The 15,022-nt window shown below is 39.1% G+C and overlaps 1 protein-coding gene across 4 annotated transcripts in view; it reads right to left on the reverse strand.

Moving 5' to 3' along the window:
- Window positions 1–14,260, reverse strand: part of cfap74 (cilia and flagella associated protein 74) — a 52,661-nt gene extending 38,401 nt beyond the window's left edge. For 2 of the 4 annotated variants that reach the window (XM_042410224.1, XM_042410223.1), the window contains exons 1-14: window positions 14,150–14,259; window positions 13,578–13,676; window positions 13,305–13,386; window positions 12,840–12,998; window positions 11,852–11,950; window positions 11,636–11,740; window positions 10,817–10,990; window positions 10,340–10,450; window positions 8,989–9,091; window positions 7,981–8,138; window positions 7,611–7,821; window positions 7,353–7,508; window positions 5,059–5,217; window positions 4,727–4,845 (exon numbers count right to left, since the gene is read on the reverse strand). In XM_042410224.1, the coding sequence (XP_042266158.1) occupies window positions 4,727–4,845; window positions 5,059–5,217; window positions 7,353–7,508; window positions 7,611–7,821; window positions 7,981–8,138; window positions 8,989–9,091; window positions 10,340–10,450; window positions 10,817–10,990; window positions 11,636–11,740; window positions 11,852–11,950; window positions 12,840–12,998; window positions 13,305–13,386; window positions 13,578–13,671 (1,730 nt within the window). In that variant the 5' untranslated portion in view covers window positions 13,672–13,676; window positions 14,150–14,259. Of the gene's footprint in view, window positions 1–4,726; window positions 4,846–5,058; window positions 5,218–7,352; window positions 7,509–7,610; window positions 7,822–7,980; window positions 8,139–8,988; window positions 9,092–10,339; window positions 10,451–10,816; window positions 10,991–11,635; window positions 11,741–11,851; window positions 11,951–12,839; window positions 12,999–13,304; window positions 13,387–13,577; window positions 13,677–14,149 lie in introns of all 4 variants that reach the window. The other 2 variants (XM_042410226.1, XM_042410225.1) reach the window with 2 other exon arrangements.
- Window positions 14,261–15,022: the final 762 nt, after the last annotated feature.

Here is a 15,022-nt window from a genome sequence, read left to right on the forward strand (position 1 = left end):
CTGGATGCTCCCCATTGGCTCCTCCTACAGTAGATCAATAAGCACTCTCAGTTCATTATTCAGTTCAACAGAGCTAAAACACCCTCACACTCAAAACCTCTTCTGACAGCAATTCAGACAGTGAAGAAGTGCATATTACTTGAATAATCTTACTGTGAAACCTTGTTCTCTTTACCTTTGGTGGTTCCAATATAATACTTTTAGATTTTAGGAATGACAGTATAGGAAGGCCATGACTAGAGTGTCTCAAAGGTCAATTTATCTAAGCCTTAGAGATTGTTTTTCTTTTGTGTGGTGCTTTGGGTAGGTAAGAATGATGGTATTTAAGCTACCAAAAACCACAATGAATTTGCTTAAAAAAGTTGTTGAAGTGGCCTGAGGTGTGGATCGTTTTAAATTAAAAAGGAACATGAACATATCAAACAATATAAAGCCCAGCTGCAGTTTTGATTGATGCTCACGTTAAATTATCTCTTTGTCAGGCTACCGGAGAAGATAAAACAACAAGCTCAGTTAAGTGCAGCATGGTTTTCTGATGTCAGTCAACAGAATTAACTTTACTTTGACAGATTTCAAACACTTGAGAATATGAAATGACCCTTTCCAAACTTTTTGAGCTGGCTGGTCTCAACAGGACACAACCACAATATACTTATGGCTGTCAAGAATCTATCTATTTCAGAGTCACAGTTCCAGAAAATCAATAAATTCATAGACCACTTCACTTAGAGGATGGGTCTAACAGGATGAAACTTCTCTTTGAATGGATTACCGTGAAATTTGTTACAGACTTTCATGCTCCCTGCAGGATGAACTTTTATGACCTTGGAGATTCTCCAACTTGTCATTTAGCCCCATCATCAGGGAAAAATTTGAATGTCCCCAACTATCAGCATAATAACCATGCATATTAGCAAGCTGACATTAGCATTAGCTAATATGCTCATATGCACTTGTGTGGCTGTAATCTTGTGTTGTGTCTCAGGCTGCTGTCTGGCTGTTGGTCAGTGTCACTGTCAGCCAACTGAAGTACGGTGACACTTATTGCTTTAAGCAAATACAGTTTATGAAACCACAAAGTATATGAAAACAAAAAATATAAAGCAAAAATTTCTCTCTTTGGGATACTTTTCTTTTTTTCTTAAAAAAAGGACACAGGGCATGTGATTTGCAAAGCAGATCTTTACTGTTGAGATCTTCTTAGATCATTTGGACATAGGACCCAGCGCAGGCCAGATTAAAATTTATATCTGGTCTGGTTGGGTCCAGGTAGGGACCTGTTCTATTGGGTCTCAGATCTGTGCATCAACATGTCTCCTAAACATGTGAACCGTGAAGTGCAGGAACATGTACATGTATTGCTACTCTTTTTGACCTACTGAAAATGAGTTTATGCATGTTGGGTTCAGGTAGGGTTTCCAACAACTGTATGCTGTAGCAGAAAAAAACATCAAGTGTAATTTCAGTTGGACTTGAAAGTCTCTTTTTTAATGCTCTTTAAATTGCCATAAATTTGCAATAACTTCCAAAGACTAGATGTAAAGTGAAACAATGTATCTCATTCTAGCATGATTTGGACCAATTAAACAAACTGTAGGTGTGATCGCACCCTCAGATTTTGTCGAGTATCACCATTTTTACAACAGTCCAAGGCTTTATCTCACAGCTCATCTAAGGAGCATACAGATCACAGGGAGTGTCTTCCTCTCAGCCAGTCATTTGCAATACATGCTAGGAAGTGACACTAATTGCAAAAACACAGTTTCTAAATTATGGCTTTTCACCAAGTCTGGCAAGCCTGGGCTGTTGTGGTTTTTGTCCCAGTAGTGAAAAGATACAGCAGAGCCCATTCTGGCACAAATGCACCTACGCTGGGTGGGGGGGTGTTGAAGGATGGGAAGCCATTTTTAGAAATTCAGGGGGCGAACAGGGAACCATGGGCTGGTGTGAAAAGCCCAGCGTGTTCCTGGTTCATGTTTCTCTCTCTCCTGCTATGCTAATGTTTTTAGCTGGGTAAGCCATGAGGGCTTTGCAGTTGTCACGACTGATCTTAACATTGTAGGTTTAAATGTGTGAATAATCAGCATGTTTTACACACAACAGACACCAAATAGTAGATGGAGGGTGTTAGACACCTACATCGCAGAAACAGGTGACTGTCAGCTTGTGTAAGTAGTAGTATTAGGTGTAAACATGATATAAAATTTATTTTATCCTTGTTTTAAGGCACAATAGGCCGCGACTGGTTCAAATATCGTATGAATAATCAGTGGGATGTAGTACATATACATAACAGAAGTGAATAATAGACTGAGACTGTATGATGGACTCAAGGTATTGGCAGAAATCAGGTGAATCTGGCAACATCTGCCATCTTTTTGATGGCTGGAGGACAACTACATTGGAATGAGACTACAATCAGGAAACAATAAACATGCTGGATCTCCTGCTGAGGTGCCATATGTTTACTTCCTGTTTTACTTTTGTGATAAAACCATTAAATTTGTATCTTAGACATCAACTTAGCAAATTGACTCAGTATTGTCAGTTACACAGCAATATCTATGTAAAGTTTACATTCTATATACATTAACATTAACATTATCCACCATTAGAATTGACCCAGAACTGTCACACAACATATCATGGTCCTGGATCTCCCTGAATCCAAATGTTTGAGTCATTGAGTGGCTCAATTTTTTATTTTTTTTTTAATGATTACTGGAGCATCCCTCTTAATCAACTCCAGCCATGGATGAGAAAGAAATCTTGCAACACTTTTTTTTCTTTGAATTCATTTTAATGTAAGACAACTCTTTTGTATTAGTGATTTGTGTTTTTGTTACTTTTCATGCACCTCACATAATTTTTCCCACTTTATAAGTGACTAAAAAGATTGCCTACCACCAGGTGAGTTTTGTGTTTCAGCCATTCAGCCTGTATCAGCAAAATCACTGGGTGAATTGAATTTCTTTCAAATGCCACATGGTCCCACTGTACATACCCATAATGTAGTATTAATCAGTTTAAAGAAGATAACTAACAGAAGGCAGATTTAGCTACTTCATTAATTTGATCAATTTGTGTTTGAGTTCTGTTTCCATATAAAAATAAAATATGTATAATCATAAAAAATCTGAAGGGAGATCAGCTGTACTGTTGTGACTAACATTAAAGGGGGCTACAAGAGAGCGAGTGGGTATAATGTACAGTGTACAGTATGTGTGCATTCAACCGTTTGGTATGAAAGTGCGTGTTTGCTACATGTGAGTTAAGAATAGAGCACTAGAAGGTGATATGTTCAGACAAGTGGTTCAGCACCAAGGCTGAAGAACAGCGTCAGTGGTTTCCAGCAGACCCCGCTGTAGCCTGGGAGACTTCGCTCAGTCAGGCAGAAAGAAGAGAAACGAAGAAACCACATCAAGTCGCAGGGGAGCTGATGGGAAAGTGATACACAGTGAGTGACCTGGAGAACAATGCATCTCTGCTCGGCCTGTGGGCCGCTGGCAGGCTGAGAGAGAGGAGATAGCAGAGACGTAGACTGACTCACTGAGCTGAGTCTCATAAGAGGAGCTGCGAGCGTGGTGATCCAAGCTGGTGTTCATATGTGGGAGGACAGGCTTTGCTTTCACGTCCACTCCATCGTCTTTTAAAATGACAAGAAGTGGTTGTATTGAATTCCTAAGCGGTGATACATGAGCAGATGTTTCCACGTGATAATTGAAGCTCTTCAACCTATAGTGAGTTTATAAGAGCTTTACAGTTTGCAGTTGTAAACACCTCTAGCTCCAGCGTTGTCACAACACCAGCGTTCTGTCTTTGAACCCAAATTTTAATACCTAGATTAGATATTCAAAACAACTACAATACTCCAACCTATTAGAGAAACCATGAAGCGATGCTGTTGAACATCTGTGCTTAATTTTCTATCTTTACTTGGGTTCTCTTTTATCTCTGTTAGATGAATATTTCCATATTTTTTCCTCAGCTTGGATTCAATTTGCGGTGAGCTGCTTGATGCAATATGTATTTCCTCCGACACGATTGATCTGTCCCACTTTGAAACTGGAGTTGCTGGTACATGGAATATGTAGAATCAGCCTCAATATGACATTTGACCTGTCAGTCTTGTTTTACAGTTGTTTGTGACAGGTAGCAAAATAAAGCCCTGATAAAGAGACAGAATTGTTGTTCTGATATAATATGGTAAATCATTAGAAGCACATTTAAGACACAAGGCACATATCAAAGCTGTCTTTTCAATATCACACATTGATTTTCATCATGTCCTGATGAATTAAACATATAAAGTCTTTATTGTGATAGGAAGCCTATTTAGCTTCAATATTCTAATCAGCATTATAGCTGGGAAACATGACAACATGGAATACTTGGTTTTAATAACATATGGTACTTGGCTTTTTCCTGATTTTTCAATCCCATGTTGTGGTCTTCCTCAACAGATGGAGTTGTGAAAACTTTATTTTGTCAAACTTCTGATATGCAACACTTGAGATATGATGTGTGGGTGTATGTTGCATATCTTCACTATGGTATGTTGTAACTGTGTTTGCATAGAGTGCATGTTGTATACATTTGGCATAGCGCCATGCATATGTTTGTTTCCTGTCCACTTTTTGGCCCATATGCATTATACCAGAGCCGACCTATTGTCACCTGCTATTTGACAAACCTTTGACAGCTTCTGACAAAGTAAAAATCTTACTTGATGGAGATAAAATCCTTCAGTTGAGCAGAGACCCCGATGAGCTTGCAGTGGTTAATGATGTAGCTGATGTTAGTCAGGATGATTTTCTTCTTATATGTTTTCCCCACCTCAAAGTCCTAAAACAGACCATTTAATGTCAGTCTGCTGCTATTAAAATCCATAAACAAAAGTTGATTATTTAAAAATCAACTGTTAGACTTACATAGCTTTAAACAAGACAAACACACATTACACTCATGTTCATTAGCATTTGTCCAGCTAAAAGACATGAATTGCTATGACAAAGTGTGTTCAAGAGTGATGTTTTCACAGAATCAGTAGTGTGGTACCTTGAAGACGATGACCTCAGGTTTACTGATGAATGGAGGACCTTTCATCTCTTTCCCGCAAACTTTTTTAGTAGGCATGTTGAGCTTTCCGCTGGCCGTTGCAGGTTCCTCTTGCTTTACTTCTGCCTGCATTAACATAGTCTTCTCATTCAGGAGCATCTATAACCACACAGGGAAGCAACAGCTGGTAAAATGATTAGAAATAATCACTTAAATGAAATTGCAGAATTGTATCATTGTAATACAACAAATTAGAAATTCACTGACATAAAAATGCGTCTTTATATAGAACAGAGCACTAGGTAGAGGAAAGGAGTAGAAAGTATTTTGATACTGAACGTGAAAAGATGAAACATCATTTAACATAGGATTATTTAATAAATTGAAGATTAAAATGACGCAGTTCCTAAAGGCTTAGTCTGATGTAATATGAAACGGGAGACTTTTTTTTCCCTGATTTATCTCAGTATGAACATTTATTTCTACAAAACTTCTTTTAATAAAAAAAGCCATAGTTCTAAAATGATAAATGTTGTCTAAACAAAAGCAGCAGAACAAGAAGTCTTTCTAAATATAATACATCTCACCATAATTCGATACCAGCTTTCACTACTTGACAGTTTTGATAAAGGGTGCTACTTCAGACAGTACCAAAATAGTATTGAGGTTCGATACGTGCTGCTAGTTGGAAAAAGCTGTTACAGAATATATGTGATGCTGTCAGACAGTGTGGGATGAGATTATTTTTCCAACTTTAAAGCTACTTAAGAAGAAACAAAAGAGTCAACTGTATGTTAAGAGGTTAAAAAGTGTCATTAAGAGATCAGTTTACATTTGATAGTTTTATCTTTTTATCTCTTTTGTATTTTATTCTCTATTGTAAAGCAATTTGTGAAGTGACACTGACATTTCTACTCCTCATGAATCATCTTATTAAGTTTGTTACATTGCTGTGCTCATCTATCGTACCAGCCATTACTGTGTTGAGAAGTAGCCTTTGATAAGGGCATCAGTCTGATCTGCATGTTAGGGAGGAGAGATCACTTCCACTTGACTTGTCACTTGCTCGGAGCTCTGACTGTAACACTGCGCTCGCTCTGAGGCCTCAAAGGCACCAGCTCAATGAGAAGTGATGCCTGTCGCCCCACATTTCATGTGTACGGGGGGCTGGATGAGACAGAGAGCCAACTCACCTCCACAGCAGTGAGCTAGAAACACTCCTGCCTCTACCAACAACTACCATGGAGCAGCCCTTAAGCAAGGCACCTTATCCATCATTTATGGTGGTGATCAATATGATGCAGTTTGATTGATTACATATTTATCATAGAACTGATCAATACTACACTTGCTGGCTGTGAGAAACTCGTAAAGTGATGGGATTCTACATGAACAATTTTAGTAATCTCACAAGAGAGATTTATTTATTTATTTTTCTCTGTGCTTTTGTCACTGGTTTGAAGTGGACGGGCTCAGTTGAAAAAAGGTCATGTCACTTACTTCCGTAAACCAATCAGAGTTTAGAAACATTTGAATTAGAATCTGATGGTAGTTTGTAGATTCTTTGGTCACTGTCGGTCAGATCTGATCAAACCTCACCCATGAAGTTCTGATGAAGCATGTTAACCTCCAAAACTTGTATTACTCAAGCTCTCCATAATTCCCTACACCCCGTGGCCTTACTGTTGACCTGGGGAGGGTGTAGATAGACATACGCTACCTCTCTGACACACGGTGTCATCGTCTCTCTTTTCACCAGCCAGCGTTGAGCGTCACTGTGAGGATACGGAGGTTCATTCTACAACCCCTCCAGATCCCACCCACCCTACATGCACGTGTCCCCACCAACTAGTAGGAGTCTCCAGTGCAGGGACAAAAACATGATCCCTGACTGATTTCCCATCCTGACAGTTGTGTTTATTGGAATACACAAACAAGCCGGAGGTAGTAGTGTTGGGAACTGAACCTGTGTTTTGTCTCTACTCATGCAACCTCAAACTCCCAATTTGCAACCAGCCTGATTAAATCAGCAAAAGAAAAACCCAATTTTGTGTTTACATTATACATGTTACGCAACTATTTCGAATAAATGATATATTGACTTTCAGTGGAATTATTCAGACAACATGCTTCAGTTTGCAGGTGGGGAATTCATCTGTTGAAAAATATGCACTAAGCACATCCAGAGAGAAAATGATGTTCCTGCTGTGAATGGGACATGATTTATGAGGGTTTAAATTTAGCAGCTTGAAGGGATTTGCTTTTGGCTGGCAGGGACTGTTGTTTTAGTGCACCTTGTCGCTCTGGTCCCACAGCCCAGAGAACTCAGGCTCAGCCAGGCTGTCACCAAGGCTGTGGTGGTCCACTTCCTGTTGGATGGTTTCCTCCAGATCCTCGTGATCAGAGGAAGCTGATGATGAGCTGCTGATGTCGCTGAACTCTTTTAACTGCTAGACAAACGCACACACACACATCATAATTACTCCAAACGCACTCAATCTCTTCACATAGTCATTCCACAAATGGCATCTCAGATGTTATGTTCCACTCACGATTGTGGCTCTCTCCTCTGTGGCTGATGGGGTGTTGGGATCCAGGTAGTACAGGAGCTTCTCTCTTGCCCTCCCCCGAGATGGGATCTTGTCAGTGGCTGAGGGTTTAGGCAGCATTGCCTGCTTGGTTCTCCTCTTTACCAGCTGTTCCTCCTTTAGGATTTTGTCTACAATCTCCACTCTCTTTGACTTCTGCCTCTCCTCGAATTCCCTGAGAAGGGCAAATCAACAGCACTGCATTATACTGAAATGGGGTCATGTATTCCTCGCATACAGCGAGAGAAAACACCCACACACTGCTGCATGGAGTGGGAGTGGAGGACATGCATGTGGGAGAGGAGAGTAGAGAAGAGGAGAGGAGAGGACGTACTCTTGTTTTCGTTTTATCTCCTCTAGTTGTTTCTGTTGGTACATGTGCCTGATACTGTTGATGCCTTGAGCCTGCAGGGATTCTCTTAGTTGTCTCAGTTGCTGCTCTTTCTTCTGGGCGTTTGCTTTGGCTCTGCTTTGTTGGACCCGTAAGTTCTCCTAGAGAAGCAACACCAGAATGATGAAGCTATATTTAACAACATGCAGCCTTATGAAGAGTTGATCACTTGGGGAAATGGATGTTACGGAGTTATTTTCTCCTAATGTTCAGATTTTGCCCGTTAAACAACACAGTGTTATCTTTGACATCTTCTAAGTATATGTTAATATGCTAACAATTATGTCGGGTTTTCATAAACATGTTAGCTTAAAGGCACACAAACATCTGAATGCACACATACAGTAATAACTTACTACAGTACTATAATGACAGTATATCAGCACTAATAACACAATACTGATTATGTCCAGCTGAGATTAGAAGGTTCATTAATAAAATCATAATTAATTATTTATATCCTTCAATTGATAACTACTCCTAAATGTTCACAACGTGCTCCTGCTCGTAGTAGTAACTTCTACTGGTGATACTTTGCTTGCATTACTTTATGACACATTACCACTAGACTGTAAACATGTATAATCACCACACAAACAACAGAAATAAAAACAATGATGTTCAGTTTCATACATGCCTTTACTGTTACACATGTGTATCTTTATGTACTCACTATGTGCTTATATTGCTTTTATGATGCCTTAGCACAAATCAAATTAGGCAAAGTTGTATCACTATGTCTTTAAATCTTTATGAGTATATAATGCATCAATAAAAATGGTTTGTACTTAAAATGTTGTGCATAATTATGAATGATGATATAATGCACTATATATGTGGTAGCTATAGAAAATGTTAATTATACATAGAGCTAAGGCTTCTGTATCTCATCGTCGCTAAAACAACAACCATTATTCTACAGCATCAGTATAAAAGGAGGCTGTTTCTTACTTGGGTGGCTGCAATGTTAGATTTCAGTGACTTGACAGCCTGTATCCTCTTTTCCAGTAACTCCCTGCTCTGCTGCTCCTTCTCGGCTTCTTGCTGATGCATCCTGAATGAAAGGGGGGGTGATCATAAAGTATGTGAAATACAACACAGAGAGAAAAACAGATCTGTTGTTAATTCCTGGGATTTTTGCTTTGCTATAATACAGAAACTTCCAGGATCTGAGCAGTACTGAGGTTAATTATTGTAAGTTAACCCTCCGATTTGTCCCATGATAAGTATTACAAGAAAATTCACTTTAGCTTTTAGGTGGTAAATACTGAGATAGAATACTGTTCAGCTCAGAGTTCAGATTGCTGTAATTGCTGCAGGGATTGGTGAGGAATTGTTTTCCCAGATCCTTGAATTGTGATGATCACAGATAATACTCATATATGATTGACTGGCTTATTTTCAGATAACCTCATAGCATTCTCATCTCTGTCTTATATTGATAAATATAGGCATATAAAAAGTTTTACCAGTAAAATGTATGAGGACCTTGCTCATATAGAATCCCTTATATAATGTCTTTCAACACAACATCACAGTACTAAAAAGATAACTAGCACACCAAATGTGTAGGTATGGTGTACAGTACCAGTCAAAAGTTTGGACAGGCTTTCTCATTCAAGAGAATGGGAAGACGTGTCCAAACTTTTGGTCTGTACTGTATGTGGGATTGATTAAAAATGAACTATAGTGCCCATAGTCGTCATAATGAAGGAACATGTCACCCTGTGCAACAGTGTTGCTTACTGATGTGTTTTCAATTGTCTTTGGACAACACTGAAGGTTTATGGCACAGAAGAATGAACCACATCAGGCTTTGGATACACAGACGATACTTGTTGGATCAGTTATTAGTGATTTTGTTTTTTTCATGGGATTTTTTGACAAGAAAAAAATACACAGACTGTATGGTGACCATATTGGATTTCCAAAACTCTTGCTTCAATTGGGAACAATGCTAGATAGGGACACCTCCGTTAGGGGGAACTGGTCAAATTCACAGAGCAAAATCAAAATTTCATGTATCAGTAAAAAAAATGTTATAATTAGTGATTTTGAGGAAATATTATGACTAACTTCAATCACTTTTTTGACTGCTCAGATCTGATCAGCGATTCACTTTCAGCTACATTGCTTTATGAATTTTAGCTCTTTCAAGTATCGTAGCTGGCCTGCTTGTAAAATATTTTGCCAGTATGAGCGAATGATCAATAGGATGTGTCAACTCTCAAGTGAGTCCTGTGAGATACTTCACATTGTTGTTCTACTCTAAGCCCTGTTTATTGGCTTAAAAGCTGATTACCTTCTAATGGTCTCTTTCAAGTACTTGGCAGCTATCTTGCGGTTCACCAGGCCCTCTTCAATTTTCGGCTGACATTTAGTCTCTTCTTTCTTCAGCATGGCTGCCTGTTTACTATTCGAACACAATCACATACAGTTATACACACAACATATCTCCCTTTACATGGCTACTCATGGTGTATATAACTTATTCCCCTTACAGGGTTCTCATAAGAAGAATAAATAGAATAAAAACCTGAAAAAAATACTTTCATAGGGGAGTGATACTTACACATTAAGACATTATGTTGCATTTGATCTCACTTCAGCGCAATAATTTAGTCTTTTACCATGTGTATATAAGTAGAATTCCACTTAAATGAGATGTTACATCTTCTACTAATTTGTTGATATACTGAGATCATTAATTCCCAATTTTGTATGCTTAAAAGAGCATTACCTGACAAAACAATTCAGTGTAAATGGAAAAGATCCCTACTTCCTGAGATGCTGCATCTTGAGCTGCAGGTTCTGGCTGGCTTTCCTCTCCTGCTGCAGCCTTGTCGCTGCCTTCTGAGCCTTAAGGACCTGGAAGATCCGTTCCTCCTCCTGCACCTCCTGTCGGAGTGAGGAGAACCTGCCAAGCTCCACCTCCACCTCACTCAGCTTCAGCCTGAGGAGCGAGACAGATGGAATGAGATGCACATATGAACAGGACTGATAGTGTATATATGAAACAGCATTCAGACTATAAGGAGACATAATTTTCCTTCAGAAAAACTGGCAGTTCCTCAAAGTAGAAGGAGGCAGGATTCCTTACACCAAACCATACTGGAATGTTTTTTCTGATAGAAAAAAGTCCAACATAACAAAGGAAAAGTTCAGTATCAAAATCTTGGGATGACTGTCGGAGTATTTTTTCAATCACCTAAAACCTGAGTTAAAACAGGAACAGGACAACGCATCACTGAAGGAGAGTAGCGGACAACAGTTGTTTTGAGATGTTAGCATGCCATTAATGCAAAGTCAGCATCTCCTGGAGTTGCTTGTTTAGCAGTAAAAGCCTTCCAGACAGCATTTATTACTTTGATGCAGCTGTAGGTGTTTAAGCAGCCTTTCAGACTGAAAACAGCACCATGTAAAAAAAAACACATTGCATTGCAGCAAACACTAACAGGTTCAACTATTTTGCCGGAGCCCTCTGTGTTTGCACCTCCACTGTTTCAATTCTGCAGTCCTATTGAAATAAATGAGGGGGCTGCGTTTGTTCACCAAGCGCTACTCCCTGTCAGAACACCCATTTTCCTCTGAGACTCACTCTTGTTGCCTCAGCTCGGTGTTGATGTGGGCCTCCATCTCCTCATCACTCCGCAGCTCCTCACACAGCCTCTTATGCTGGGCTCGCAAACGAAACACTGCCACACTGGCAAATAAAATACACAGAGAGTGGAAACATGGGGGTTAGGAAAAACAGCGGTAACATCTAATATATAATTATGATGCACAGAACAGTCAGTGTTCATTTTGAACTCACCTGTTGTCCGCTGCTTTCTGTCGCTCTATCTCTTTCTCCAAGTTATCCCTCTGCTCCAACAAACTTTCAATGTGCTGACGAGCGAGTTTAAGCTCTTCTCTGGAAATAAGAAACACCAGATAAAAGAGACAATACACAGAGAAACATCCAAGATCAAAACCAATCACAAGGAACATTTTCAAGGCCGTTAAAGTGCAATGTGTTCAGAACACCAGGCTAATGGATCTCCTTGTGGCCATTGCAACAAAAGGAAGGTAATTCTGTCGGCTAACAAGACAATCTAATGAAGATACTGAAAGGCTGAGAGTGGACATACACTTCAACAGCTTTGAATTGCCCAATGTTCTTTTTGCAGTCTAATGGTGTGAAACACAACAATCTGGGACTGGGATAAGAGACTGTCATAAAAAGAAAATGATGACACATGGCATGTGACAAAAGCTGCAGATTGGTTAAAAGACAGGTGTGCTTAGGTTCCATTAAACTCATATTTGATCAGAGCGCAGTACAGCTCCACGCTGACCTCTGATGTCTTGTGCTAAAGGAAAATGACAGACATCTTTGCTGGGGAACCGCATCACAGTTCATCGGGTGCTTAATGGCTCGCAGTGCAGACAAATAAAAAGAGGGAAGAAAAGTGGAGAGGGAGGACATTATGGGAAATGTTCTCTATTCGGCTGAAATGATTTCCTGCAAATTGCTGAATCAATTGGTACAGAAAAGATTGGCCCTGTGGGAGGAGGGCAAGAGGGGAAAGACCTGGGAAAGTGGAATAACACTGGAAAAAAAAGGTCTTTCCAGAAACTGAAAGATTATAGAAATTATGTCTTTTCTTAGCAATGCAACAAACTGTTACTTAAAAAAAAAGCAATGTTTTCCATTACGTCACATGTCCAAGTTTCAGTAAAGTCTAGAAGGGCACAGGGACCTCGATCTAGGTTAAGGAGCTACTATAGGTCTTGGGGTCTTTTGGATGCCAGGTCCAGACCTGGCTTTCAGCACGGCATGCTCCTTCTGTCGGTGAAAACAGTCCAGCTGGTCCAGGTTTCGTCTCAGCTTGAACATCCGTGCTGTCTCGGCATAACTCCTCTTCTTAGCGTTGTCGGCCGCAACCGCAAGGTCGCCATCACCATCACCGTCGTCCTCTCTTGGGGCAGATGCAAGATGACATTGACATGACAGGAAAGTTTAACACACTATAATCTATGTACATACATAAAATTATAACATCATCATGCCTGGAGGTGTTTGCACTGAGGTTTATGATGTAAAAATCCTTATTAATCCATTTTGGAAAAAATACAGAAAACTGAGCTTTATTATTTCCTATTGAAATATCATATTGAGAATCATGTTTAATCACATTGACGATGTTTTAGATGCTGAGAGGGAGATAACAGGATTAAGGATTAATACATAAAAGCAAATTCACAGAAAAGCAAGAAACACTCACTCATACAACTCTTCTAACCACTCGAAATCAGGAGGAAGGGCTGGCTCTTCATCTTCAAAGGACTTCTTGCCTGGACCTACAGCTATAAAGTATCTACATTAAGTGAGGATGTCCCAATCTCTTAAAACTAAGGTAAAATAGATGATAAATGATAAATAATAAATGATATGGATATGTGTGTGTATATTGAATTAAAGAGAAGAAGGTATCTCAGTGATGACAAATGTCAGTAGCACTTTGCAAACAAAGGCAGCATCAGGATCTGTCACTCACCCTCAATGTCCTCATCAGTCCTGAGGTGAACATCCATCAGTCCACAGCTGTCTGACGCCACATCAGATACACTCCGCCTGTCTTCTGCGTCCATTTCACCTTATTTATAAATAACACAGGCAAATAGTATTAGAAGGCTTGACAACCCTCTTTTATAAAGGTTGGAAGACACTTCTTTAATTCGGCAAACATATGATTCATTAACAGTAACCTCAACATAATTAAAATTTTGGTCTGTCACACGTTGAGGAACTAACCTCCTTTCTAATTTAAAAGTTGAAATTTAATTTAAAAATATTTCTTGGTGAATTATATTACGCCGATTTGAGGAGTCACTATCAGTGGAGTGGAGAACAAGTTTAGTCATATTTCTGAGTTGTGTGACTGTGACAGTGAGCAAGGCAACATTAATTTGGTAGATTTCTCAACGGAGTTTAACGTCTCGTTTTCTCGATGGCACCCAGCGTTGCTAAGCTGGTGAAGCTACAGAAAGCTAATGCACAATGAATGCTGAATTAGGGCTGCGTCACATTTAAAATAACAACTTCATTTATAACACATTATGCCATTACCTCACTCAGCTCAGCTTTTCTTCTTTTGGCAAGAAATCTTCTCAATGTACTTTTTCTCAAAGTTAATCTGCCATGTTTGTTAGTGTTTCCATGGAGACGGGACGCAAGGGGCGTGGCTTGACGTCCTTGAGACGTCAACTGAACACAAATAAGCACCTCGTAACATGTAAGGCACATTAGATAAGAATGATAACCTAAATTATATAAATATAAATAACGTAAATAATAATATAAAACAAATAAATTAAAAAACTATTATTATTATTATTATTATTATTATTATTATTATTATAACCCTTCACTCTTCCATAGTTACTCTAGAGGTCATCAGATATTTTCAGTTTTTCATAAGGTCCGAGGAGAGACTTTGCACGTTTTTTTTTTCATTATTCTCAAAGCACAGTGATCATTGTCTTCAAAGTCCCTTTTAAAAACAGAAAAAAGGGTGTTTCACTTTCCTCCATTTAGATGCGTGGATGAAAAATTTCACCAAGAGTGTCAGGTTGTTCAATATCGAGCCCTTCTTAACGTCCTTCATGTTAATACCAAACACAATATTTACTCTTGTGAGAGGAGCAAGTAGTTGGATTTTGGTTGACAGCCAGTCCTGCAAATCCTCCCAGAATGTCACAGAGTACATACATTGGAAAAAACAGAGGATCTATAGTTTCAATTTCAGTATCACAAAAAGCTGTAGTTATGGTGGTAAATATTAAATCTCAGTCTTAGCAATTCAATGGATGGATAAATATTATTAATTGACATTTTTGTCTCAGGGCTCATAGGATAAGTACAAACCACCCAACTGAAACCTGAACTGACAGTTTTTAAATATCAATGATATAACAACATAATTTCTGTAATGTCTATGGT

This window comes from Thunnus maccoyii, chromosome 4 (genome assembly GCF_910596095.1).
Source record: "Thunnus maccoyii chromosome 4, fThuMac1.1, whole genome shotgun sequence".
In the NCBI taxonomy this organism is placed as follows: Eukaryota; Metazoa; Chordata; class Actinopteri; order Scombriformes; family Scombridae; genus Thunnus; species Thunnus maccoyii.